This window comes from Rattus norvegicus, chromosome 1 (assembly GCF_021556685.1).
Source record: "Rattus norvegicus strain SHRSP/BbbUtx chromosome 1, alternate assembly SHRSP_T2T, whole genome shotgun sequence".
NCBI lineage: Eukaryota > Metazoa > Chordata > Mammalia > Rodentia > Muridae > Rattus > Rattus norvegicus.
In genome coordinates, this window is record NC_141534.1 from 198,796,213 (window position 1) to 198,819,871 (window position 23,659).

The 23,659-nt window shown below is 43.2% G+C and overlaps 1 protein-coding gene across 13 annotated transcripts in view; it reads left to right on the forward strand.

Moving 5' to 3' along the window:
- Positions 1–23,659, forward strand: part of LOC147996985 (scavenger receptor cysteine-rich domain-containing protein DMBT1-like) — a 175,464-nt gene that overhangs the window by 128,904 nt on the left and 22,901 nt on the right. For all 13 annotated transcript variants that reach the window (XM_087607979.1, XM_087608011.1, XM_087607995.1 and 10 more), the window contains 8 exons: positions 3,607–3,633; positions 4,456–4,485; positions 4,819–4,851; positions 9,200–9,229; positions 10,011–10,046; positions 20,163–20,192; positions 21,071–21,218; positions 22,329–22,537. In XM_087607979.1, coding sequence (XP_087464105.1) covers positions 3,607–3,633; positions 4,456–4,485; positions 4,819–4,851; positions 9,200–9,229; positions 10,011–10,046; positions 20,163–20,192; positions 21,071–21,218; positions 22,329–22,537 — 543 coding nt within the window. The remainder of the gene's footprint in view (positions 1–3,606; positions 3,634–4,455; positions 4,486–4,818; positions 4,852–9,199; positions 9,230–10,010; positions 10,047–20,162; positions 20,193–21,070; positions 21,219–22,328; positions 22,538–23,659) is intronic.

Sequence of the window (23,659 nt, forward strand, 5' to 3'; positions counted from 1 at the left end):
ACCCAAGGAAATGCAATGTCAAGTCCCAGATGTGAGAAAGTATAGGATGAGCAGACAAGTGCTCTTGCAAAGAGTACCCCATCCTTGGTTTGGAGAATTTGAATCCTGTTTCCATGTTGAATTTGAATATGTAGAGGGCAGTGCAGTGTCTGTGCCTGCACCGACTTGGTATACCGAGAATCGGGCGAAAGCCTGTGGGATTAAAGAAACACACATACACAGGTTATTTGTGTCAAGCCAGGAGAGGAAGAGAGAGAGAGACTCCTGTAGCTTTATTCACCACTTATATACCCAAATTCCCCAGGTAGAAAATATCTGGGAAGCACAATGGGAAACCCTGGCTCATGACTGCATGGCTCATGACTTCAGTAACAAAAGACCAGACTACGAGACCTGAATTAATTAGGGAGAAATCCGAGAAGACCAGCCTAAATCTCAAGGACAAAGGCTGAGGAAGCAAAAAGCAAGAGCGAATTGACCACCGCCCAGGTGTGGCCCAGGTGTGGCCCAGGTGTGGCCCAGGTGTGGCCCAGGTGTGGCCCAGGTGTGGCCCAGGTGTGGCCCAGGTGTGGCCCAGGTGTGTCGGTTCCACATGCATCAGCCGGGCTCAGCAGGAGTCATGCTGTGGAGACACTGGGTGTTTGCTCAGGAGATACTTGGTATTTGTTCAGGCTGAAAGCATTCCGGGATTATTTTCTTCCTGTGCCGTAAATTCAAGGGAGAGGCTTTTGTCCAACAATCTCAAGACTTTATGGCAGTCATCTTAACTGTGGCCATACAGTCAAAAAGCGGCCAGGCCCAAATCCAATACAGCTCCCTACAGTGCAGTAAAGCCTAGGGGGCAGAGCAAATTCACTTTTCCTTTTCCCCAGTTTCCCCATAACCCTCTCAGAAGGTGCAGCAGAAGGAATCTTCTGGGGAGGCTTCATTAAGTCCTTCCCTTCCTCAGGCTCTACCGATTTCTGGATTCTCACAGATTCTTGTTCAATAGCTCAATGATGATAACATACCTGGAATGTTATTCATGGATGTTGGGATGTGAACATGGCAGAGAGGCCATTTGTGGTATGTTCATGAGATAAATGCAGAAGAAACACTTGAGTATGGATATAGCAGGGAGGCTTACTAGAGTTCTACAGAATCCTTTAAACATGAGGATGGATCTTTGAATCTTCAATAGCTCAAGGCTGAGTGTGCTTTTGGTGGACTCTCCACACAGTAGTGAAGAACCCTGGTTTCCTGGCATGTCCACAGTTGGTTATGAATGTACAGTGATTAGTGAGCTGCAGGAAATCGGGTCCCATCCTGGGCATTCAGTACACAGCAGAAGTTCATGCATACCTGTATTATTCATGGTCTGCCCTGGCAGGACCACTCTGAACATCAGCCTCAGCTCCTTCTCTACAAATGCTGAGTCTGTCTTTCCTGACAGTCCACGTGAACTTCTCGGTGCTTTCTAACTGTCCTCCTATTTTTCACAGATGTCTGTGCCACACCAAGCTAAGGTCACTGTCAGAAGCTTGGAGTCTCCCTGTTCTCTTTATTGCAGGGTCATGATTTTTCTCTGACACTAGGGCACCATGAGAAAACACACACTATTCAACACCTCTGAGTTTTCACCTATTGTGTTACCTGTGTTCTTAGCCTTGCTCTTTGCACATTCAAGGTTAATAGGACATGTCTAGTAGTTGTTGAAGGAACACACTCCTCGGCATTATAGAACCCTGCTGAATGCTACTGAAAATGGAGGGCCTGAGGCTTTGCTATTGTATTGACCCCAAGTCAAGTGTCTGTCACCTCAGAGTATCATATTGTCTCATGGTAACCTTTTTGTATCTTTTCCCACACCAGAACAGCTGAATCTTTCATTTTCTCATGTTCTTTGCTGGTTTCTACATTGCTTATCTTACTGATTCTTACTGATATATGTGCATACACATACACATACACATATGGACACACATATACGTACACACACACACACACACACACACACACACACACACACACACACACACCTTGTCCTACTAATTCTTCAGCCTCATTTCCCAATGCTGAGACTACCACTGTGCCCTGGTGCCCAGCAAACATCCCAGTTTCTTTTCTTCTCCTTATTATACAGGGGACTGCAGTTCACTCAGTCTATCATAATATACTTGCTACATTCCACATCCAACAGTGCCTCCTTCAGCTACAGTCTGGTCCCTGCAGTTGCCCTGGTCTCCTGCAGTAGGTCTCCTTTGTCCTGGTGAAAGACATTTCACCAGCCTCCACCTTGTTTGTTCTAAATTCTCTTCTTACATATCAGGGACACTATCTCCTTTAGAAATCCCTCCCCGACTTCACTTGTTAAGGCACACATCCACTCACATCACACACACACACACACACACACACACACACACACACACACACACACAGAGAGAGAGAGAGAGAGAGAGAGAGAGAGAGAGAGAGAGAGAATCTGACATAAACACAGATAAGCCATACACACATACATAGATACTTGCATGGACAGAGACACAAACACATATAGAGATACTTACATGGACACAGAAACACACACAAATATTGTCACATGCAAATATTCAGGTTAAAGAGAGATACAACATAAACACACATTTTATACACAAAACATCCACATCCACATAGACACAGAGACACACAATCTCAGAAAGGCACACAGAGATAGATGTGGACACTGGCACACAGGTACACATGTACACTCTATGTCATGGTGTGTCCACACATAATCTCCCATCACATCTCCATTAGCACTTATCCCTGGTACAAAACTGTCTGTGACGACTTCAGGGCCTAAATATGCTGGGTCCTCTGTACACATATACAAAGCTGGGACAGGGAGCACACACTGCTCACTTAGTTCCTAGCTTTGTACATGTGCCAAGAGTCTCAGAGGTGGCCTGACTCAGAGGAATGTATTGCAGCTCACAGGATAGAGAAAGGGACTGTGAGCAGTCCAGGCTCATGACTCCTGAGAGAACTGAGCAGCCTTGCTGATTCTATAATTCATGCATATACATAAATTCATATGCAAACACACATGCTAAAACAGCAACATTACCCATAGCCTCATCGTTCCTGAGTAATTGTTTCTCAGTCTCCAAAGGAAATTGGTACCAAGAACTTCCTTTCTTCTAATCAAAGCCTCTGACAACCAAGTCTTTTTTCAACTGGTTTGTGACCCACAGACACTCTTCTGTGTCCTTCCAATCATGCAAGATATAGTCCCTCACAGAATATCAATGTTGTGTGACTCAATGCTATACCACATTGCTCATGTGAGAATGGCAATTGCAAAAGATTTTCATGCTCAATAATATAGAAGTGCTTTTTGGGTTTTTTCCCATATTTTTGATTCGTTGCCTGTGTAATTTGTGAAGTAGCCCATGGGTACAGAGGGCTGACTGGAATGTCTAAGACTGTCTTCTTTTTTTCACCAATGGAAAAGAAACCTAGTTATTTGAGTTTTGTCTTTGGGGAGCCCACATAACAGAGTTATAAAAAGCTATCACAACAGTAAGGATTTTTGCCAGGATTCTTGTGGGTGAAACACAGTCTGATTTGCTTTTATTCCTTTCACAGCTTCTCAAACAAGCAGTCCCACACCTGGTAAGTACTTTGAAAATAGGGACAGTGTCTGGGTGTAATTTCCCCTATGTCATGATTGACACTGATACCCTACATGCTGATGAATGACACTAGGCTGAAATATAGTGTCCCTTCTAGACTGTGATGACAATAAAAACTCCTGCCATCTGTAACATAAAGGGTCCTCAACACAGCCTTCCCTTTTGTGCTCCTCCTGTCTCAAATTTCAGTTGATGTTACAATCAAATAGAATATCTGAAATCTTGGAATCAGTCTTGCTGCCAGAAGTTCTGACTAGGAGACATGAATTGGGTTTAGGGATCTGTGGTTGGCAGAAGATATGTAAGGATAACCTGCCCTCTTCACACTTGGGCCAACTCCTGTGTGTCCTAAACCTAATGAGAATTTAATGTTACCAAGGTTATAGGACCATTTGTTGCTATTGGTTTGCTCATTTACTTTAAGTTGTTTTCTAAAGACACACCTAGCCCATGTTAACCATAGACTTTGGCAAGGCTACCCCTGAACTCCTGATCTTCTTGCCTGTAGTTTCCAGATTCTAGGATTCCAAGATTTGCCACCATGTCCTGCTCTTGTTTCTCACATCTTACATGATGTGTACTGCACCCCCAGTCCAGATGCTTGTACCTCTCCTTACAGAAAAAAAATCATTTTAATAAAGACCTTGGGCAGTGCACATGGCCAAAAGTAAAACCCCGATCCCACCCACAAGTTCCCTGGGAGAATGGCTGTACAGTGCAATTGAGGTTAATTTTTCCCCCTCTATGAGACTTTGTTTTACACAGTGGATCCAATTCTTACCTGAGCTTTGTCTTTATTAAGGTTGGTGGAACCCCGGGGGCACAAATAACGGTAAGGCCTTCTCCTTTGCTCTTATCTGTGCTTTGGGCTACTAATGAAATGGGGATTGAATCTACTTCCTGATGCTGTGATCACATACTGGTGAACTTGCACAGCTTTTCTTTTTTGATGTAATAGATGCAGAGATGAAGTAGAGTGAGGACAAAGGATGCTCATGGTAACATTTTAGGGTCAAACTAAAGAAAGATCAGTGTCAGATCTCACAGGAGAATCACAGCATTTCTAGTGATGAAAGACCTTTAGCATGGGAGGTTGTAGCTCCTGCCTCTGGATTCCTCAATTTTGGATCAATACCCAATGAATTCTTCCTTTCTCATTCTGCAGATGTGTCCTATGGACCCGAACAGACCACAGACAGTAAGTTGTGTTATGTTGTGTCCCTGTGGCCTTATTTTCCCCAGAACCCACAGGCTCACTACTGATCAGAAGATGGGGAAGGCAGAACCCATGGGGTCTTAAGCGCCCAGGGAAATTTCTCAATAAAACTTCAAGCCTACATGGGAATATACACCATGGGTTATGTCCTTGAGTTGTGGATGTTGGGGGAGAATCAGATAGAGGATGTATTCAATGGCCACCAAGGAGGTCTTGTTTCTAGGGGTTCTGCTGACCATTCTCAGTGCGCTGAGGTCCCCTCGTTTCACTTCCTACCTTGGCCAGTCTAGTAGCAGGGCCTCTGCGTTCAGTGCCTGGAGAAAAAGGCAAGACCCTGCTTACCTCATTCCCTTTTCATTTCCCTTTGTCTGAGGCCAAATAAACCATCATGGATGTCAGTACTCCCCATCCTAGAACATCGCAGATCCTGTCCCATCTCTCTAAGTTCCTCCAGTGAGAGGTGTTGGTGGCACATCAGTATTGTTGAGACTGGCAGTCTGGGCTTTAGAGGAAAATTTCTTCCTTCTTTTCTCCATGGGACTTTTTGATCCTAGGCCTCCAGCAAATCCATGGCCTCCATGTCATTGCTTCTGGCCAGCCCAGAGTTTTAGGCAATACAAATGTCCCATAGGTCATGTCAGGCATTACTCTTCCTCAGGCAAGTGGGGGCATCTCAAGGATGAAGTTGACTTCATTGTAACCTAGCTATATTCCTTCTCAAGATTCCCCCTGTCTTATTTGTAACAACTGTACAGGGTAAATCAACTTTCTCCTCTGTGTTGATTACCTTCCAGAACACTCTTTGGTAGCAGACACTTGCTAGGTCTGGTAGGTACTATGATGCAACTGCAGGATCAGATTGCAGGGGAGAGACCTGTGAGAGAGGACTTTTGTAGAGCTGTTAGTATCAGGACCCACTATGTGGGGAGAGCTCAACTCCTTCCATATCCAGAGTCCTTGTGAAGATTTCTCAGATAGAAGTTGGTCACATGGCCCTAGAGGTATCTCCAGAAATCTCCACTCCTGGCCTCAGCACTATATCAAGTCTTGTCCAAGGTCCAGGGCCCTTTTCAGTAATATTAACCTGTCTGTTTCAAGTTTGAGTCTTTTCTAATGGGGACATATTAGAACAATAATAAATAAAGTAAAAAAAAAAAACAACGAGCTAGATAGTCTCACTTTCTTTTTGTGTCTCTGACTCTCCTCTGTCTCTTTAAGTCTGTCTCTGTCTTTCTGTTTTTATCTGTGTCTATGTCTCTCTGTCTCTGTCTCTCTCTCTTTCACACACATACACACAAAATCACAGAGAGAGAGAGAGAGAGAGAGAGAGAGAGAGAGAGGCATTATTCTAGCATTCAGGAGACTGAGTTTAAGAGGATTTTGAGTTTCAGTTTAGGCTAGGCTACATACAGAGATATATTGAATTTAAAAAACCCACATAGAAAAACAAGGCAAACGCATTCCAAACCTCTCCTTATGAATATTATATTGGGTGTATCAGACAGTGCAATTAGCTAAGAACTGTTAATGACATATTTAAGCATGAGAAACCTCATTTTTGTATTAGTTCCCTAGAGCTCAGTACAAGTCAAATGTAGGAAAGTAATAGCTATCTGACTTCACTCTCTGAAGACTACATAGATTTCTTACTGTGTCAATTCATATATCATTACCCAATACATACCCTGAATCAAACCTTATCAGCAGATACGTCTGTACTTGCATGTATTGGTTTTCTCAATGGAGAATTTTTACACATTTTTCTCCCCCATCTGTATATGGACATGCAGATCCGACTACTCAAGTTCCTGATTTCACACCAATAGGTAACAAAAAATGTATAAATCTTACTGTGTAAGTCATAATGCCAGTTTTATGCATGGCATTTACTTCCTTGGGCTACTTAAGAGTATAGGGTGGTGGGTATGTGTTGTGAAGACTTTGAGAAGTTGGGGATGCCTCCTGATCCAGATGTCTTTCCTCCACTGGGAACCCTGTTGCTGCCCATTTCTTTCTGTGAGTGGAGGAGTCAGTCAGCATGGGAGTGGGTTTCAAAATCCATGGTCTCTAAATTTAGTGTTATGTCAGAAGAGACTCTGGGGTTAGAAGGATCGAGATAAGACAACCTTCCAGACAGGCTAGGTGACATAATGAGACTGATGACCTCTTATGAGATGCCATTGTGATTCACATCAGATGGGTGACCAGCGAGAAAGCTTAGACCTAGTGCAAACCGTGTGAAGACCTTTGTCTTGTTTAATCATGTTGACTTGAACATTGACTTCAATGAAAACTTCACACCAGTAGTCTTGGTGACCAGCAGTGACAAAGTTTGTTGACCTCTAGTGCAGTGTCATTGCAGACAGAGATTGAGTTCATGGAAGCCTTTACCTGACCTAGGTCAGTGGGGCACAGCAGCTTCTGCAGGTTTATAGTTTCCTATTGAACCTGAAACGATTCTGATGTAAACTCTGAACCTTGTGTGTGAGCAGCTGTTGAGTGCCTTTGCCAGGGACCCATGAAGTTCTCTTGAGGCAGGAAGCTCATCATTCTGCCCCTCTGGTCTATCACAGAAACACCGTGCTCTTCTTTCTCCTTTACTGCTGGCCAGTGTGGGACAGTGTGTAGGTAGAGTGTGCGCATGTGCAGTGTCAGGATGGCTCTGCATCTTCTCTCTTATTGAAACACCTGGCTTTCCTCAGTGCATGTCACTCCAAGGCCTTAGGCACAAGATGGAGGAGGTATCTTGTCATGGTCCAGTGCAGATTCAATTCATGCTAACACAGCTTTCAGAAACCTAGACATCCTGGTGACATACTTGGTCCTCATGTCTAGAACAAAATAGTTGACATTGAAATGAGGTTTCACAGGCCAAGTGAGATGGTAAAGTTCTTTACAGGACAGTGTGTCCAAGGTGCAGCAGCAGGAGGATTTCACATCTCATGTTGCTTTAAGGTTCAGGTGTGAGCTGCCCACACAGTGCACAAGCTCCACCATCCACACAGGACCAACTCAAGAGAAACCACCTTGTCTTTCCAGGAACAGATTCTGGTTTGGCTGTGAGGCTGGTGAATGGAGGAGACAGTTGTCGGGGTCGTGTGGAGATCCTTTACCAGGGTTCCTGGGGCACCATGTGTGATGACAGCTAGGACACCAAGGACGCTGATGTGGTGTGTAGGCAGCTAGGCTGTGGTGGGACCTTGTCTGCCCCAGGAAGTGCCCAGTTTGGACAGGGCTCTGAGTCCATTGTTCTGGATGACGTGGCCTGTACAGGACATGAGGCCTATCTGTGGAGCTGCTCCCACCGAGGCTGGCTCTCTCATAACTGTGGCCACCATGAGGATGCTGGAGTCATCTGTTCAGGTATAAGCCAAATGCCATCAGATATTGTTCTCCACAATGGGCTTTTATAGGTCACTCAATTTTTTTCTCAGTACTGTATTTGGGCTTCATCAATATTGGGACTCTTTGTGCATTTTTGAATTTTTCTCACTTAGAGAACTGTCCAAAATTCACACAGCTGTCTTGGAACTCTAGAGTTTCCTCGGTGCAGAGCTGGGCCCCATCGTGAAGAAATCCTGGTGTCTTCACACGTTCCCTCTTGTAAGCTGTCCCACAGTATTTGAAAGTTCCTAGGTACTGGTTTCAAGATTTAGTATCTAGCAACTCCTGTGCAAAAAAACTATAATCTATTATTTTAGCCGAGGAACATTCATTTGACTCTGCTTCCCGTGGTCCCAGACAACAATTCACCGAGATGGAGCTTTTAGAGGACATGTGTGTTGCAGCTCTCCACTTTCTTTTGTTTCATAGTTTTCTGTCATTAGCCACAATAATTTTAGGTTATCTCAGTAACTACCCTAAAGTCAATGACTCATTGACAGACACAGGCAGAAGTCTGGATGCTGGAGTAGGGTATAGGCATCACAGGGTGGTAACATATTTTGTGTTCATGAATCAGCTTTGAAGAATCCATTTTGGAACAGTGAAGCAAGGAGGACCACATGTTTTCAACAATATCCTCAGTGGGTCTTCAACAGCTCATCACTGAGACTAATTTTGGCTGATTACTTCAATAGTTATGCAAAGGAGTTTGTAGCCTGTTCCATCAGTATTCATTACTTTTGTACTGCAGATAATGACTTATGAACACTGAGGTCCATGCTTTAGCTGTAAGGTGCAGGATAGATTTCTGTGAATGTATCTAGGTTTCTGGGTACACTGGTTATATGCAGACCATCAGCTCTTCGTGTAAAAACACCAACTCTGCACCCCTGTTAGTCTAAGATGGGTTCTCTGTTCTGTGTCTAACCTACTTTCTTTCTCATAGATGCCCAAACCCAGAGCACAACCTGGCCAGGTGAGTTTCAGCATCTTTACATGAAAGATCTCTTTTCTTGGGAATCCCATTTTGGGGACACATATTCTTCTTTTGCCGCTTTAGTATTCAGGAGGCACGTTCTTATCTCCAACCCAAGTTTGCATCAAATATTTGGATAGAGTAGTGGTTTAGACACTGGTAACTGGAATAAAAGGCCACCCATCCAAGGGATTTTGGCCCTTTTATATTCAAGATCTGTCTGCAAATTGATGTGGACATTCTTTGACTTTCTGAAACCATCAGCATTATCCAAGTCACTCTCCTCTATTTCTGCAAAACTTTATGTGCTCCATGGTCACCTTCCCACCAACTTGTATGTGCTGCATGGTCACCTGACCACCAACCCATATTTGTGGAATTGTCACCTCCCCATGCTATGTGAGATGAATGGAGAGGCGAGGAATGTTTTATGATTCCAGTTGCCAGAAAAGACAATTCTTCTATGTTCGACACTCTGCTGCCTTTGGCCCTTTGTCTCTTTCTCCATTCTTTATCTAAATCTGGGACATGGATTCACATGTACCTGTCCCATACTTGGATCCCCAAGTGGCCAGACAGAGCTTTTTAGAGAAAAGAATGTCCCACTTAGAGAGAGGTGGCAGAGCATTCTGATGTCCCTTGAGCTTTGTTTTGGGATGAGAATCTGAGTTGGACCCATGTGCATGAGTCATAAGTGCAGATCTTGAATGGATTCTGAATTGTGTGGACACCTTTGTGTGTTCGTTTGTCCCCTAATATTACTTTTTGTTGTTATTTTCAGATATGTGGCCTACTACCACCCCAGAAACTACAACAGGTAATGTGTCTTCTTACCATGGTTTGACTCCTTGTACATCTCAGGTTGAAAACTTGACTGGCTATTAAGAGATGAAGACGAAGGAGTTGTCTGCCGTTCTTATGATCCTTTGCTTTTAGTTAAAGAAAAAGGAGTTTCACAAGCTGTTAATAGATTGTTGGTAGCGATCCCTATTCTGCTCACAGTCACAGCCAACAGCTACAGAGTAGCTGGGATTCCTTCATATTCTATCTGCCCCAGAGCCTTCAGCACGCTCCATAAAGGACAAAGGCAGCATCTGTTGAGCCCACATCACCTGCTTGTATCGGTAGAATCACAGACTTATAGCACTTAATCAATTTTGCTAAACTTCGCTTTCCTGTGAAATCATTTGCTATGGTGGCCCTTTCCTATGACATTTGTCTGGAGAGCATCATCTTTTGCAAGAATCACTTGACATGGGACAGCAGAGACTGTTCTTGCCATGTTCCTAAAGTATAGATGGCATGATTCTTTTATGAAGCAACTGTCATTCAGAACAATGCTATCATTGCCCTAGGGCCCAGGATCACCTCACTGGAACTATCATGGACATATGAAAGCATAGTGAACACTACCATGTACCCTCGAGAAAAGACTCTGTTTCTCAGGCACAGTGCTTCTGTGTCCAACATTTCCATCTTGCTAGCCCAGGAATCTGGAGCACACTTTGATGCACAGGCCTTCCTTCTAATCTAGCTTTGTTTTCTCTCCATGTTGCTTGCCTACAACTCCTTATGATGGTAAGTTTGGGATGAGACCAAAGCATAGCTCTCAGCATTTCAATCAAGAGATTGAGAAAGACAGGACTTCTGTAATCTTCTTGAAGTATGTGCTGGATCACAGCTCTGAAAGATAAGGAGGAAGAATGGAATTAGAAAGACGGTTTATCTTATCTGTGTACATCCACGTGATCTACACTGTCCACAAAACTCATCTATTTACTCCATCCCAGAACTAATGAACAGATTTGCTCTGAGCCCTGAGAATCCAATCATGGGGTTGGACTCATGACCAGCACTATAGGTCTTCAATCTGAGCCCTTGGTGGACACTTCCTATTCCATTCAGTATTCTGTCAGCCCCAGAACCTTCAGCATCCCATGAAGGTGGATCCTGTTGAGCCTACCTCACCTTCTGCTTATCTCAGTGAAATATGAGACTTTGCAGCCGCTAACTCATTTTATTAAACTTTACTTTCCTGAAAAAAAATCACTTGCTATGGAAGCTCTTTCCTAGTAATTTGCCTAGAAACCATTGTATTTTGCAAGGCAATTGATAACAGAGACAGTTCCTGTCAGGTACCTAAGGTAACAGATGGCATGATTCTTTTACCAAACAACTGTCATTTAGCACAAAGTTATAGTTGACTTGGGTCTTAGGACCAGATTTTTGTCACTATAGTGGACACATGAGAGCATGGTTAGGGTCACCACTTGCTCTCAAAGGGGTGGGAGTTTATTCTCAGTAACAGTGCTTTTGTGCCCAATATTTTTGCTTTGGAACCATGGGCTTGACAGAACCTTGATGCACAGGCCTTTCTAATCCAGCTTTGTTTTCCTCTCCAGACCGGCAGATAACTGTAATTTATGGTAAATCTTGGATGAGGTCAAAGCGTAGCTTTCAGCAATTTAACAAAGAGGTTGGAGAGAGACAGGAAATCTGGGATTGTCTTGAAGTCTGAGCTGGAGCACAGCTGAGAAAGGCAGGGAGAAAGAAATTAGAAAGAGGGCCTATGTTTCCTGTGTACATCCAAAGTGATCTACTCTGTCCATAAAAATCTACTTCTTGTAAAAATTAATTATTTCAATATAAGTGTAATTAGTAGATTAATCTGGTGGCTGTATTTCTTTACCAGTCCTAGTTCTCAATAACCACACAGAGAAACCAAGATTTACTTCAAGTTGCACCTCCATAGCTGGGTAATAAATGATTATATTACCACCTCTTCTAATCTGGATCCTGCATATTATTATATATATGAATCTTTGGGAAACAGATGTTTTTCTTTTTTTCTTTTTTTCTTTTTTTTTTATTAACTTGAGTATTTCTTATATACATTTCGAGTGTTATTCCCTTTCCCGGTATCCGGGCAAACATCCCCCTCCCCCCACACCTTCCTTATGGGTGTTCCCCTCCCAACCCTCCCCCCATTGCCGCCCTCCCCCCACCAGTCTAGTTCACTGGGGGTTCAGTCTTAGCAGGACCCAGGGCTTCTCCTTCCACTGGTGCTCTTACTAGGATATTCATTGCTACCTATGAGGTCAGAGTCCAGGGTCAGTCCATGTATAGTCTTTAGGTAGTGGCTTAGTCCCTGGAAGCTCTGGTTGCTAGCATTGTTGTACATATGGGGTCTCGAGCCCCTTCAAGATCTTCCGGTTCTTTCTCTGATTCCTTCAACGGGGGTCCTATTCTCAGTTCAGTGGTTTGCTGCTGGCATTCGCCTCTGTATTTGCTGTATTCTGGCTGTGTCTCTCAGGAGCGATCTACATCCGGCTCCTGCCAGTCTGCACTTCTTTGCTTCATCCATCTTGTCTAATTGGGTGGCTGTATATGTATGGGCCACATGTGGGGCAGGCTCTGAATGGGTGTTCCTTCAGTCTCTGTTTTAATCTTTGCCTCTCTCTTCCCTGCCAAGGGTATTCTTGTTCCCCTTTTAAAGAAGGAGTGAAGCATTCACATTTGATCATCCGTCTTGAGTTTCATTTGTTCTAGGCATCTAGGGTAATTCAAGCATTTGGGGTAATAGCCATTTATCAATGAGTGCATACCATGTATGTCTTTCTGTGATTGGGTTAGCTCACTCAGGATGATATTTTCCAGTTCCAACCATTTGCCTACAAATTTCATAAAGTCGTTGTTTTTGATAGCTGAGTAATATTCCATTGTGTAGATGTACCACATTTTCTGTATCCATTCCTCTGTTGAAGGGCATCTGGGTTCTTTCCAGCTTCTGGCTATTATAAATAAGGCTGCAATGAACATAGTGGAGCACGTGCCTTTTTTATATGTTGGGGCATCTTTTGGGTATATGCCTAAGAGAGGTATAGCTGGATCCTCAGGCAGTTCAATGTCCAATTTTCTGAGGAACCTCCAGACTGATTTCCAGAATGGCTGTACCAGTTTGCAATCCCACCAAAAATGGAGGAGTGTTCCTCTTTCTCCACATCCTCGCCAGCATCTGTTGTCCCCTGAGTTTTTGATCATAGCCATTCTCACTGGTGTGAGGTGAAATCTCAGGGTTGTTTTGATTTGCATTTCCCTTATGACTAAAGATGTTGAACATTTCCTTAGGTGTTTCTCAGCCATTTGGCATTCCTCAGCTGTGAATTCTTTGTTTAGCTCTGAACCCCATTTTTTAATAGGGTTATTTGTTTCCCTGCGGTCTAACTTCTTGAGTTCTTTGTATATTTTGGATATAAGACCTCTATCTGTTGTAGGATTGGTAAAAATCTTTTCCCAATCTGTTGGTTGCCGTTTTGTCCTAAACACAGTGTCCTTTGCCTTACAGAAGCTTTGCAGTTTTATGAGATCCCATTTGTTGATTCTTGATCTTAGAGCGTAAGCCATTGGTGTTTTGTTTAGGAAATTTTTTCCAGTGCCCATGTGTTCCAGATGCTTCCCTAGTTTTTCTTCTATTAGTTTGAGTGTGTCTGGTTTGATGTGGAGGTCCTTGATCCACTTGGACTTAAGCTTTGTACGGGGTGATAAGCATGGATCGATCTTCATTCTTCTACATGTTGACCTCCAGTTGAACCAGCACCATTTGCTGAAAATGCTATCTTTTTTCCATTTGATGGTTTTGGCTCCTTTGTCAAAAATCAAGTGACCATAGGTGTGTGGGTTCATTTCTGGGTCTTCAATTCTATTCCATTGGTCTATCTGTCTGTCTCTGTACCAATACCATGCAGTTTTTATCACTATTGCTCTGTAATACTGCTTGAGTTCAGGGATAGTGATTCCCCCGAAGTCCTTTTATTGTTGAGGATAGCTTTAGCTATCCTGGGTTTTTTGTTATTGCAGATGAATTTGCAAATTGTTCTGTCTAACTCTTTGAAGAATTGGATTGGTATTTTGATGGGGATTGCATTGAATCTGTAGATTGCTTTTGGTAAAATGGCCATTTTTACTATATTAATCCTGCCAATCCATGAGCATGGGAGATCTTTCCATCTTCTGAGGTCTTCTTCAATTTCCTTCTTCAGTGTCTTGAAGTTCTTATTGTACAGATCTTTTACTTGCTTTGCTAAAGTCACACCGAGGTACTTTATATTATTTGGGTCTATTATGAAGGGTGTCGTTTCCCTAATTTCTTTCTCGGCTTGTTTCTCTTTTGTATAGAGGAAGGCAACTGATTTATTTGAGTTAATTTTATACCCAGCCACTTTGCTGAAGTTGTCTATCAGCTTTAGTAGTTCTCTGGTGGAACTTTTGGGATCATTTAAATATACTATCATATCATCTGCAAATAGTGATATTTTGACTTCTTCTTTTCCGATCTGTATCCCCTTGACCTCCTTTTGTTGTCTGATTGCTCTGGCTAGAACTTCAAGAACTATATTGAATAAGTAGGGAGAGAGTGGGCAGCCTTGTCTAGTCCCTGATTTTAGTGGGATTGCTTCAAGTTTCTCTCCATTTAGTTTAATGTTAGCAACTGGTTTGCTGTATATGGCTTTTACTATGTTCAGGTATGGGCCTTGAATTCCTATTCTTTCCAGGACTTTTATCATGAAGGGGTGTTGAATTTTGTCAAATGCTTTCTCAGCGTCTAATGAAATGATCATGTGGTTTTGTTCTTTCAGTTTGTTTATATAATGGATCACGTTGATGGTTTTCCGTATATTAAACCATCCCTGCATGCCTGGGATGAAGACTACTTGATCATGGTGGATGATTGTTTTGATGTGCTCTTGGATTCGGTTTGCCAGACTTTTGTTGAGTATTTTTGCGTCGATATTCATAAGGGAAATTGGTCTGAAGTTCTCTTTCTTTGTTGTGTCTTTGTGTGGTTTAGGTATAAGAGTAATTGTGGCTTCGTAGAAGGTATTCGGTAGTGATCCATCTGTTTCAATTTTGTGGAATCGTTTGGATAATATTGGTATGAGGTCTTCTATGAAGGTTTGATAGAATTCTGCACTAAACCCGTCTGGACCTGGGCTCTTTTTGGTTGGGAGACCTTTAATGACTGCTTCTATTTCCTTAGGAGTTATGGGGTTGTTTAACTGGTTTATCTGTTCCTGATTTAACTTTGATACCTGGTATCTGTCTAGGAAATTGTCCATTTCCTGAAGATTTTCAAGTTTTGTTGAATATAGGTTTTTATAGTAAGATCTGATGATTTTTTGAATTTCCTCTGAATCTGTTGTTATGTCTCCCTTTTCATTTCTGATTTTGTTAATTTGGACACACTCTCTGTGTCCTCTCGTTAGTCTGGCTAAGGGTTTATCTATCTTGTTGATTTTCTCAAAGAACCAACTTTTGGTTCTGTTGATTCTTTCTATGGTCCTTTTTGTTTCTACTTGGTTGATTTCAGCTCTGAGTTTGATTATTTCCTTCCTTCTACTCCTCCTGGGTGTATTTGCTTCTTTTTGTTCTAGAGCTTTTAGGTGTGCTGTCAAGCTGCTGACATATGCTCTTTCCTGTTTCTTTCTGCAGGCACTCAGCGCTATGAGTTTTCCTCTTAGCACAGCTTTCATTGTGTCCCATAAGTTTGGGTATGTTGTACCTTCATTTTCATTAAATTCTAAAAAGTTTTTAATTTCTTTCTTTATTTCTTCCTTGACCAGGTTATCATTGAGTAGAGCATTGTTCAATTTCCAAGTATATGTGGGCATTCTTCCTTGATTGTTATTGAAGACCAGTTTTAGGCCGTGGTGGTCCGATAGCACGCATGGGATTATTTCTATCTTTCTGTACCTGTTGAGGCCCGTTTTTGACCAATTATATGGTCAATTTTGGAGAAAGTACCATGAGGAGCTGAGAAGAAGGTATATCCTTTTGCTTTAGGATAGAATGTTCTATAAATATCCGTTAAGTCCATTTGGCTCATGACTTCTCTAAGTCTGTCTACATCTCTGTTTAATTTCTGTTTCCATGATCTGTCCATTGATGAGAGTGGGGTGTTGAAATCTCCCACTATTATTGTGTGAGGTGCAATGTGTGTTTTGAGCTTTAGTAAGGTTTCTTTTACATATGTAGGTGCCCTTGTATTTGGGGCATAGATATTTAGGATTGAGACTTCATCTTGGTGGATTTTTCCTTTGATGAATATGAAGTGTCCTTCCTTATCTTTTTTGATGACTTTTAGTTGGAAATTGATTTTATTTGATATTAGAATGGCTACTCCAGCTTGCTTCTTCTGACCATTTGCTTGGAAAATTGTTTTCCAGCCTTTCACTCTGAGGTAATGTCTGTCTTTGTCTCTGAGGTGTGTTTCCTGTAGGCAGCAGAATGCAGGGTCCTCGTTGCATATCCAGTTTGTTAATCTATGTCTTTTTATTGGGGAGTTAAGGCCATTGATGTTGAGAGATATTAAGGAATAGTGATTATTGCTTCCCGTTATATTCATATTTGGATGTGAGGTTATGTTTGTGTGCTTTCATTCTCTTTGTTTTGTTGCCAAGACGATTAGTTTCTTGCTTCTTCTAGGGTATAGCGTGCCTCCTTATGTTGGGCTTTACCATTTATTATCCTTTGTAGTGCTGGATTTGTAGAAAGATATTGTGTAAATTTGGTTTTGTCATGGAATATCTTGGTTTCTCCATCTATGTTAATTGAGAGTTTTGCAGGATACAGTAACCTGGGCTGGCATTTGTGTTCTCTTAGGGTCTGTATGACATCAGTCCAGGATCTTCTGGCCTTCATAGTTTCTGGCGAGAAGTCTGGTGTGATTCTGATAGGTCTGCCTTTATATGTTACTTGACCTTTTTCCCTTACTGCTTTTAATATTCTTTCTTTATTTTGTGCGTTTGGTGTTTTGACAATTATGTGATGGGAGGTGTTTCTTTTCTGGTCCAATCTATTTGGAGTTCTGTAGGCTTCTTGTATGCCTATGGGTATCTCTTTTTTTAGGTTAGGGAAGTTTTCTTCTATGATTTTGTTGAAGATATTTACTGGTCCTTTGATCTGGGAGTCTTCACTCTCTTCTATACCTATTATCCTTAGGTTTGATCTTCTCATTGAGTCCTGGATTTCCTGTATGTTTTGGACCAGTACCTTTTTCCGCTTTACATTATCTTTGACAGTTGAGTCAATGATTTCTATGGAATCTTCTGCTCCTGAGATTCTCTCTTCCATCTCTTGTATTCTGTTGGTGATGCTTGTATCTACGGCTCCTTGTCTCTTCCTTTGGTTTTCTATATCCAGGGTTGTTTCCATGTGTTCTTTCTTGTTTTTTTTTTTTTTAATTAACTTGAGTATTTCTTATATACATTTCAAGTGTTATTCCCTTTCCCCGTTTCCGGGCAAACATCCCCCTCCCCCCTCCCCTTCCTTATGGGTGTTCCCCTCCCAACCCTCCCCCCATTGCCGCCCTCCCCCCATAGTCTAGTTCACTGGGGGTTCAGTCTTAGCAGGACCCAGGGCTTCTCCTTCCACTGGTGCTCTTACTAGGACATTCATTGCTACCTATGGGGTCAGAGTCCAGGGTCAGTCCATGTATAGTATTTAGGTAGTGGCTTAGTCCCTGGAAGCTCTGGTTGCTTGGCATTGTTGTCCTTTTGGGGTCTCGAGCCCCTTCAAGCTCTTCCAGTTCTTTCTCTGATTCCTTCAACGGGGGACCTATTCTCAGTTCAGTGGTTTGCTGCTGGCATTCGCCTCTGTATTTGCCGTATTCTGGCTGTGTCTCTCAGGAGCGATCTACATCGGCTCCTGCCGGTCTGCACTTCTTTGCTTCATCCATCTTGTCTAATTGGGTGGCTGTATATGTATGGGCCTCCATGTGTTCTTTCTTGATTGCTTCTATTTCCATTTTTAATTCTTCAACTGTTTGATTGTGTTTTCCTGGAATTCTTTCAGGGATTTTTGCGATTCCTCTCTGTAGGCTTCTACTTGTTCTCTAAGGGAGTTCTTCACGTCTTTCTTGAAGTCCTCCAGCATCATGATCAAATATGATTTTGAAACTAGATCTTGCTTTTCTGGTGTGTTTGGATATTCCATGTTTGTTTTGGTGGGAGAATTGGGCTCCGATGATGCCATGTAGTCTTGGTTTCTGTTGCTTGGGTTCCTGCGCTTGCCTCTCGCCATCAGATTATCTCTAGTGTTACTTTGTTCTGCTATTTCTGACAGTGGCTAGACTGTCCTATAAGCCTGTGTGTCAGGAGTGCTGTAGACCTGTTTTCCTCTCTTTCAGTCAGTTATGGGGACAGAGTGTTCTGCTTTCGGGCGTGTAGTTTTTCCTCTCTGCAGGTCTTCAGCTGTTCCTGTGGGCCTGTGTCTTGAGTTCACCAGGCGGGGTGCTGCCCAAGGGCTCTCTGTGGCGGCAGCAACCAGGAAGACCTGTGCCGCCCCTTCCAGGAGCTTCAGTGCACCAGGGTTCCAGATGGCCTTTGGTGTTTTCCTCTGGCGTCCGAGATGTATGTACAGAGATCAGTCTCTTCTGGTATCCCAGGCTTGTCTGCCTCTCTGAAGGTTCAGCTCTCCCTCCCACGGGATTTGGGTGCAGAGAACTGTTTATCCGGTCTGTTTCCTTCAGGTTCAGGCGGTGTCTCAGGCAGGGGTCCTGCCACTCCTGGGCCCTCCCCCACGGGAGACCAGAGGCCTTATACAGTTTCCTCTTGGGCCAGGGATGTGGGCAGGGGTGAGCAGTGTTGGTGGTCTCTTCCGCTCTGCAGCCTCAGGAGTGCACACCTGACCAGGCGGTGAGGCCTCTTTCCCAAGGGTTCTGGGAGCAGAGAGCTGCTGCGGGCCGGGATCCACGGGCGTGGGACCCCCGGCAAACACAGGACGTGCCCGGTCCTAGATGAACTCTGCCTCTGTGTGTCCCAATCTCACCAGGCAGCTCTCTTGCAGCAGACAAGTTGGTCTTACCTGTGGTCCCGAGGCTCAAGTTTGCTCGAGGGGTGCTGCCCAAGGGCTCTCTGCGGCGGCGGCAGCAACCAGGAAGGAAACAGATGTTTTTCTCATGGTATCTTCTTGGTCCTTCTACCCATGGCTCATTTCTTTATTTTCATGACTGATCTGAAACAACCCCCTGCTCCCTTTCTCCACTCCATGGCTGGAGGAAGCTTCCATTATAGTCTCTTTTGTCCAGATATTGGGCAATCAGCATTTATTAACAAGGCAGAGAATAAACTGTAATAATTGTTTAAACAAACTTGAGACAAGATTTTCTTGGTATAAAGCTTCCATTGCCAGGTCCTGATTGGAGAAAGGTAGTGGGATAGAAAAGTCGAAATTTAAAATAATGCAAGGTAAACTTTACAGTGTATAAAGTCATAAAACCATTATACATGCAATCTTCTATATACTCCACCCCAGAATTAATGAACAGCTTTGGTCTGACCCTGAGATTCCAATCATGGAGTTGGACTCATGTGTGGGAACCCAGGTCTTCAATCTGAGCCCTTTTTGAATACTTCCTATTCCATTCAGTATTCTGTCAGCCCCAGAACCTTCAGCATTCCCATGAAGGTAGCTTCTGTTGAGCCAACCTCACCCTCTGCTTGACTCAGTGAGATATGAGAATTGCAGCACTTAATCCATTTTGCTGAACTTCACTCTCCTGGAGAAATCATTTGTTACAGATGCCCTTTCCTAAGCAATTTATTTAGAAATCGTGGTATTTTGCAAGAGTCATGAGACATTGGACAACAGAGACTGTTCTGGTCAGGTTCCTAAAGTATAGAAGGCACGATTATTTTACCCAGCAATTGTCATTCAGGACAAAGTTATACTTTCCCTGGGACTCAGGGCCACATTCTTGTCACAATGTAGACATGAGAGCAGGGTTAGGATCACCACAAGCTCTGAAGAAAAGGACTTTGTTATCTCAGCCACATTGCTTCTGCGTCTAACATTTTCTATTTCCAAGCACCGATGCCTTGACAGAACATTGACTGCACAAACCCTCCTTCTAATCCAGCTCTGTTTCCCTCTCCAGATTGGTGGACTACAAAATATTCTTCCTCTGGTAAGTCTGGGATGAGGCCAAAGCATAGCTTTCAGCACTTCCACTAAGAGGTTGGAAAAAGTCAGGAATTCTAGGATTTTCTTGAAGTCTATTCTGGAGCACAGCTCAGAAAGACAAGGAGAAGACAAGGAATAAGAAAGAGGGCCTATCTTCTGTCCATCTCCTATTTACTCCATCTTAGAAATAATGAACAGATTTGGAAGGCGCTCTCAGGATGCAGTCATGGGGTTGGACTCATGAGTGGGACCCAATGTCTTCAATATGAGCCCTTGGTGGACAGTCCCTATCCCATTCAGAACACCGTAGCATTGCCAGAAGACCTAGGTTCAGGACGCTGTAAGTCAGAATAGCAGAAATAGGTTCAGAGTCTAGAGATTCTCTCTTTTCTTGAGAGAGAGAAAGAGAAAGAGAGAGAGAGAGAGAGAGAGAGAGAGAGAGAGAGAGAGAGAGAGAGAGAGAGAATCTAATCAGCAAAGACATGCATTTTTGACATAACCCCTGGGCTAGGTGTTAATTACACCCAGATAATTTGTGTCCAGGTAGTAGAAACCCTGTACTACTAGTTACCTATAATCATTTGCTAACCAGGGAGTCATAGCGATCCAAAGAAAGGTTTGAGCACAGAGACACAAGACTGTGTCTTTGACAGACCTTTCCATTTTCATCCACCCATTTACTGAACAACCTGCAAAGAGATTACCCCAAAGAGAGGACACAAGGAAGGGGTCCTCCATGTCCTCAGAATGTGATCAGGGCTAGGTTATCTCCTGCCCCATTCCTCCCTTGGAATTTTGATCAAACCTGATTCTGCCCCTTGCCAGACACCTGTGCAGTGTGATGCAGGGTTCAGCAGCTTTTCCACTCTTTTCTGTTTGCAGAATACATCTGTGGAGGTTTACTGACCCTACCCTCTGGGCAGTTTTCCAGCCCATACTACCCTGGGAGCTATCCTAACAACGCTAGATGTTTGTGGAAAATTTTTGTCTCCAGCATGAACCGTGTGACAGTGGTCTTCACAGATGTGCAGTAAGTGTGTGTGTGTGTGTGTGTGTGTGTGTGTGTGTGTGTGTGTACAAAGTAGCTGTTAGAGAGAATCACGGAGTATTTGAAATTCATGGAGTAAACAGTCAAGTTGACATTTACAATACAGGGTCCACTGTTGATGTGGAGCAAGAGTCACCCAAGGAGGTTGTAATGGGTGGGAAAGCACAGGAACTTGAAAATACTGTTTTAAAGTCCCAGGGTACATTATAGCAGTCACCTTGTTAGAACAATTCAAGAGTATACCTGATGGGCATAAGATTTTTATGCACAAGGCCCCTCAGTCTGGTTCTTGCTAGCACCCCACTGACAGTTGCTGAAGTACAGTAACATATTATGAAGACACCTTCCACTCCAACCTTCCCCGCCCCTCCTGGTAATATAGTATTTTCTCATGGTTGCATTTCAGAGTTTCTCAGTGGATAGGGAAGGTGGTATTGCTCTCAGTAGATGAGAAACTCGGGGGCCAGAGAGTTCCAGTGACATGTCTTGTGGAGAATTTTGTTGTTACATTTTTTTAAATTTATATTTAAGTTGTGTCAGTGTTTTCTATGTATATGTATGTCTGTGAACTGCATGTGAGCCTGGTCCCCACAGAGGTCAAAAGAAGGTGTCTAATTCCCTGGATATGGAGGTAAACTTACTTGTGAGCTTCCTTGTAGGTGCTGGGAATTGAACCTTAGTCCTATAGAGCAGCAGGCAGTGAACTTAACCTCTGAGCTATCTTTCTGCCACCTGCCTTGGGTATACTTCTGCCTTATTCTTATTTATTAGTGATATTTGTATTATCCTGAAGACAACTTGGGACTCTGTGAAAGAACCAATTAGAATATCCTCAGCTGACTTTCCTGTGTTTATGTAAAGGTGTTCAAGGAGACATATTAATGATTACATATCTGTGAGCCCAAGAGACAGAGTTTTACCAGGCGTGCTGGGTGTGGGGAGATAGATGAATTCCCTTTGCATTCCGGGAAGTCAACTGTTCTTTCACACGATGCATTTAGTCACTGTTATCAGCACAATGGTCCCTGGGATGTGTGCCCTCACACCACATTCCAGACACAGAAAAAGAGACTGTTTCTTCTGTGTCCTCAGGCTTGAAGGAGGTTGCAACTTTGACTACATCCTGGTTTTTGATGGCCCTGAATACAATTCTTCTCTCATTGCTCGGGTTTGTGATGGGTCCAATGGATCTTTCACCTCAACCCAGAACTTCATGTCTGTAGTGTTCATCACAAATGGCAGTGTCACGAGGAGAGGGTTCCAAGCTGACTACTACTCTACTCCTATCAGCACCAGCACAAGTAAGTTCCCTTGTGAGAATGACAATGTCCCATGTGACTTCCCCAATCCCAGGCTCACCCCTAAAGTGACACACTTCCTCCAACAAGGCCATACCTTCTAATAGTGCCACTCCCTGGGCCAAGTATGTGCAAATCTTCACATCCTGTTACTTAGGGACAGAAGAGACTGCTCCTTTCAGGTTCCTAAGGTATAGATGCCATAATTCTTTTACCACTTTTGACATGTCCATCATGACAAACTTATAGCTCTCCAGGCTTTCAGGAATACCCCACTGCCAATTTGTTGGACACATGAGGGCATGGTTAGGGCCAACACTTGCTTTCAAGGTATGAACAGTCTTTTACTCAGTCAGCTACAGGGCGTCTGTGTCAAATGTCATGTACTCTGAACCATGAGTTCCTTCACAGAACCTTGATTCAGAATCTGTCTTTGTTTTCCCCCGTATTACTGGCCATCAACATATCCTCCTTATTGCATGTCTGTTTTCAGTATTTAAACCAAGAGTTTAGGAAGAGACAGGTATTCAGGGATCTTCTTGAAGTCCGTGATGGAGCACAGCTCAGAAAGACAGGGAGAAAGAAAGGAATTAGAAGTAGGGTCTATTTTTCTTGTGTACATCTGCAGTGATCCACTCTGTACACAAAAATCTATTTTATTTACTTGATCCCAGAATGTATAAACAGATTTCGTCTAAGCCCTCATGGGACTAGACTCATCATCAGGACTTGAGGTCTTCAATGTTAGCCTTGGGGGTACACTTCCTGTTCCATTCAGAACACTATGACATTGACAGAAGACTTAAGTCCTGGACTCTGCCATTTAGAACAGAAGGAACATGTGTAGAGTGCATAGTACTTCCTGTAGTTTTTCTGTTCTCCAAAGACAGTGACACCCATAATCAGCAAACACATGTGCATCTGAAATAGCCCCTGACACAGGTGTTAATTATGCCAGAAGATCCTTTGTGTCCAGGGTGCAGAAACCTTTTCCCAGCAATCTAAGGGATTGCTACCACTATCACCTGCCTGTTGAATCAAAGAGCCTCAAGGAAAGCCTTTTCACCATGAGTACAGGGGATACCTGACTGTCGCATTAATGGAACTTATCTAATGAGTGCCACT